This window comes from Octopus bimaculoides, chromosome 11, assembly GCF_001194135.2.
Source record: "Octopus bimaculoides isolate UCB-OBI-ISO-001 chromosome 11, ASM119413v2, whole genome shotgun sequence".
Lineage (NCBI taxonomy): Eukaryota > Metazoa > Mollusca > Cephalopoda > Octopoda > Octopodidae > Octopus > Octopus bimaculoides.
Genome location: NC_068991.1, coordinates 9,299,510 through 9,304,858, shown reverse-complemented (window position 1 = coordinate 9,304,858; position 5,349 = coordinate 9,299,510). Strand labels below are relative to the sequence as shown.

The 5,349-nt window shown below is 36.5% G+C and overlaps 1 protein-coding gene across 1 annotated transcript in view; it reads right to left on the bottom strand.

Annotated features, from left to right (window-relative positions):
- LOC106880000 (soluble guanylate cyclase 88E) overlaps positions 1–5,349 on the bottom strand; it is a 259,119-nt gene that overhangs the window by 32,318 nt on the left and 221,452 nt on the right. Inside the window, exon 6 of the mRNA XM_052971518.1 lies at positions 2,543–2,560. Coding sequence (XP_052827478.1) covers positions 2,543–2,560 — 18 coding nt within the window. The remainder of the gene's footprint in view (positions 1–2,542; positions 2,561–5,349) is intronic.

Below are 5,349 nucleotides of genomic sequence, written 5' to 3'. Positions count from 1 at the left end.
TATATATATATATATATATGGAGAGAGAGTATGTGAGAGATAGGGAGAGGGACAAAGAGAGAGAGAGGGAGTGAATAAGAAAGAGAGAAATACAGATGATATATATATATATATATATATAGATAGATGCAGAGAGAAAGATGGAGAGAGAGAAAACGAGAAAATGGCTGTAAAACATATATATATATATATATAAATATCGGTGTATGAGGAGAAGTTAGTGAGAGATGAGAAATGCTGGAGATGAAAGTCAGAAATAGAGAGAAAGGAGAGGTAGAGCGATAGTGTGACATATATATAAAGAGAGGAGAATATGTGAAAGTGAGAGTGTGAGGCTGAAATGTTAACAGTGTTTCAGTGTAAATAAAATATTGAAGTGCTTCACATGTTGACTGTGAACGACAAATTTGGAATACATTGTGAAAGAGAATAGAGAGAAAGTGTATATAAGTGAGAGAGAGGGTGAGTGAAAGAAAGAGAGAGCGTTGATAAGAAAATGAAAGCGAAAGAAGGGAAAATATTAAGATAAAGAGAATGGTTAAAGTTGTTTGACGATTTGAACCTGATCTCCATTCATTACTCTCTTAAGAGTAATCTGTATGGAAGACTATGAAGCCAGACAGCCAGCTAGCCGGCCAGCCAGCTAGCCGGCCAGCTAGCTAGCCGGCCAGCCAGTTCGCCTGACAATTAACCCCTCAGCTAAGCTGAAACTATATTTCATACGTTGCTCCAGGAGAGCAACATACTTTTGAACCATACAAATCCTGTAAATCTTTAGCTTGACCCATTTGCGAGTGACCTTACTAGTTCCTTTGTCAAGAGATCTCCCAACGCAATTGTGCTGAATCTATTCAAGTTGTCTGTTAGCTGTCATATTTGTTGCATACTTTGATTGCAGCTTCACACTTAAAATACATAAGATACCGAAACAGAATGTCGTCTACGTTACTCATTTGCGTACATCTCTCTCAAAGTCGCAGTCGCCAAGGGTGACACATTCTTCCATGGCTAGAACCAGACACGTTGATAAGAACCTACTGGCTTGACAGAAGTATTACACAAATACAAGCATACAACATATTTCGACACGGTTTAATCTTTATTTCTTAGTGAGCATTATTAGATGTAAAAGTAAATCATGCCATGATACTGCAAGAACAAAGTTATAATAACGAAGACCTATTACAGCTAATAAGATTTCGACGATTTTACACATACAACTTATTACTACGCACACGTAGTATTTATTAGACGAGAGTGTGAAAGCAAATAAGGTTGAATATGGATAAAAAGGAAATATTAAAACCCTCATTCGAAACCATCGTGTCTCCAAGTAATCTGTCTATTAACGTCGGAGTACGTAGCCACTATACGTCTAAAAACAACACACACACGCTACGCGCACGCATAAACAAGTTGATACATACACGCACACACACGCGCACAATCACACAAATACGCATGCGCACACGTATAGACTCACAAAGAATTCGGACTACAATCTAACAATCTTCATCAAACACTGATGGATGCTCTTCTTTTATAACAGTTAAACATCTTCAAAGAAGCACAAATGGGTCTTCAATGGAAAACTGCCTATAGTTTTGGGCCAGTGAACCTACTGTATGCAAACGTTTTAGATCGCGTCCAAGAAAAAGCTATTCAAATAATTACATCCACTGAATGTTTCTCAAATATCTGTTCCATTATTAAAATGACTTTTACTGTGTATTATGCTATCACAGCAAAATGTTTCTCTGACCATACTCTCCCAAGACATTCATTCCCAATTTCATCCTGAAAACGGTTTTATTCCTTATATTCAGACTTAAATATTTCACCTAAATCTACCTTCTCAGCCGATGTTGACCTTTCAACCATAAACTAACAACAGTTAAACCTTATTCAGTTGTCCCCGTAGAAAGCATAAAAAAATAAGGACCTGCAACTTTTCTTGTAACTAGTAAATCATAAGGAGAAACGTAGATACTTGAATAGATAGATCTATTGATTGATAGATCAATAGAGACTTCGAGAGAGAAAGAGAGGAATAAGGTGACAGAGGACGAAAAATAATAGCTATGTAAGAAAGCAAGAATGTAAGGAGAGAGAGCAGAAAATATAAGGATGAGACGAAGAGATAGATAGATAGATAGACACAGAGAGAGAGAGAGTGATGAAGAAGGAATTGAAAGGGATGGTAAGAAATGATAAAATATAGATGACGTTAAAAGAGAGAGACTATGAGAAAAAGAGACAGGTTTAAATGATACACATATCTGCAGAGAGAGAGAGAGAGAGAGAGAGTGTGACAGGGATAGAGAGAAAGAGATAGATAGATAAATAGATAGATAGGGAAAGAGAGGCAAAGAGATAGAATGAGAAAGAGAAAAAGTGAGAGAGAGATAGAGTGAAAGAAGAAAGAGTGACTGAAAGAGAGAGACAAAGAGAGAAAGAGAGAGAGAGAGAGAGAGTGATGGAAAGAAATAGAGTGAGCGAGCAAGAGCGAAGAAGGGCTTTTGCTGAAGAAGTAGACGCTTACCTTCTGTGAGAAAGACTCCTGCATTAATTATCAAAAGAAGTTGAAGATAAAAAGTTTGATATGATCATTAATTATGTAAGACTAGATGCAAAATCTAGCAAGAATTACAAGACAACCGCATTGAATTTATGTACGAATTAATGTATTTCTTTTTTTGAAGAGAATTTTCTAACTTATTTAATGATTTAATACAGTTCGCACGATAATTTTAATCAATCGAGATTACACACGTATCCAGGTGAGGCAAACTTTGTTGAATAATGTGTGACAAAACCAAAGACAAGTGCGATAGCTAAAAAAAAAACAACAAGAAACAAAAACAAAATGTTGTTACAAAGAGTTGATATCGTTGAGTCCCAATGAATTGAAATTGGAAACAGGCTATATATATACATGCATGTATGTTTGTGTGTGTATGTGTATATATATATATATATATATATATATATATATTTATGTATGTATGTATGTATACATACATATATGCATACGCACACATAAACATATATGTATGTATATGTATATATGTGTATGTATACGTGTGTGTGATTGTGTCTATGTTTATGTGTATGCATGTATATATATGTGTGTGTGTGTGTGTGTGTTTGGACATGCCTGTATGCGTGTGCGTTTGCGTGTGCGTGTGTGTGTGTGCATGTATGTATGGACACATCCACATACACAAACATATGTTGTTAATTCCACACCACAATGCTGACGTTTTAGACAAAATTATGTTGTGGAATTGGCAAGATCGCTAGGACACAGTATAGAATGTATTTGTTTGTATGCCTCGAATATTGTTGTATTTAATTATTCCTTTTATCCCATCATCACTGCAAAAAGAAAGAAAATGGAATCTGTTGCTTAACTTAAGAAAAAAATGTTTCTAGATATTAATATAAATAAAAAGATATGAATAAATAAAATAATTAAACGGGATTTTCGAGTCTCTGTGGAGAATTATTTCTTCATTGCCTGAATCATGAAGTCATGGAATCTTGGTAAAGAAAGAGAGAAAGAAAGAGAGTGAGAGAGAGAGGGAGGGAGGGGAAGAAAGAAAGAGTGATAAAAAGAGACTGAGAGAGAGTGAAAGAGAGAGAAAGAGAGAGGGAGAGGGAGAGAGAGAGAGGCAGATCGAAGAAGAGAGGGAGATCGAAGCAGAGAAGGAGGGAGAAAAAGAAAGAGAAAGATAGAACAAACACGGAAAGAGTAGGAAGTGAAAAGAGAGCCTGAGACAGATAGAGAGAGAAAATGGGAAAGAAAAAGACAAAGACAGGGACAGAAAGGGAGAGAGAGAAAGAAAGAGAGAGAGAGAGCGAGGAAGAGAGACAGAGAAAGAGAGAGTGAAAAAAGGAGGGGTCAGTTAAAATATCGAACCTCTTTCATTTAACAACTTTTATAAGGTTTAAAGAAAGATAAAAAATTGAAATATTTTTGAAGAATTCCAGAAAACGTTGAAAGCGGTTATTTTCTGCTTATGACAATTCTTTCTACTTTGCAAATTGTGCGGAAAACGTCTAGACATGACACTCTGCTGTCACTAGTAAAGAGAACTAGCTTTGCCTCCTACATTTGGGTCAGTCTCATGGAAGTTAAACCTAAACAATTTTTCAAGAATTTTGCTGAATTTCCAGAAAAATCACTATATACCTTATTAAGGTATATTGAATTGGTTGTTAATTTTCGACCATATATTGATATTGCAAATCCTTCTAGATCTGCACAGCGTAGTTTTCAGCATGAAATTTTTCCACACTTATGTCACATCATATTTGTCACGCACGTCACACCAGGTAAATGAGAATTGTGAACAGAGACATTGTTGTCCAGCAAGCTCTTTTAGCATTTTCTGGAATTTAAATGTCAGTGTAAATAAACACCATGAAACGTTTTATGCTGCTCTGGAGAAATTCAGAGGAATTTGCAGTTAATATTTTCAGGTGAAAAAAGGTTAATTTGTGCTAAGTTACGCACATCGCTTTTTGGATCGTCTTCAAAAATTTCAACGTACATTCAGGTAAAATACTTTTTTGCTTAATACTTTATGGGGTAGACAAGCATTACCGTGAAAAGTGAATCAGTACAATAGCTGTAAATGTTAAAAAATTACAGCTTAGCTATTTCATTTGTGTCTCTGACTGTCACATAAGTCACGCGAGAATGGCCCGTTTGTATTTCAAACAAAGTCGAAAAGATAGGGTTCCATAAGCTAACGAGTCTTAGAGAAAGCTTTAGTGAACGCCTCGCAGTTAAATAATGTCTAGAAAATTTTTAGTTGGGGAGGGTTAACTCGTCTACAACTTTCATAATAACGAAAGAAAACGAAGCGCTCATAAAATGAACTATCGCTGCAATTGTGTACAACAGCGGCGATTCCCATTCAGTGGTACCTACTAACAGAGAAGCCAGCGAGGAACAAATATCTACAGGTTCACTTAATGTGCTAGAAATCACAGCTAAATCTCTCTCAAATTACACCCGTTACTGTCTTGAAAAAAAGCAGTACAACTGCAGATTTGTAAAATCCGAGAAATGAACGCACAGATCATGGCTTGAACGCCATTGGTCACATGTCCGCTCTGTCAGCGCTGCCTTGAGCGATGGGAGGGTAGTTTAAATAGCATCCGTCACCACCAACATCACCATCATCTCTCACTACATCCCTCAAACCCGCTAACAACAACATCAACAACTACGGGCTGACTGACGCTTGGGCTGTAACATTTGGGATTTAAGTCGGTGTTAGTGTACGTAATGTCGTAAGCCATTACTTGCGTTGCTAATATTTTCGAAAAGGCGCAACA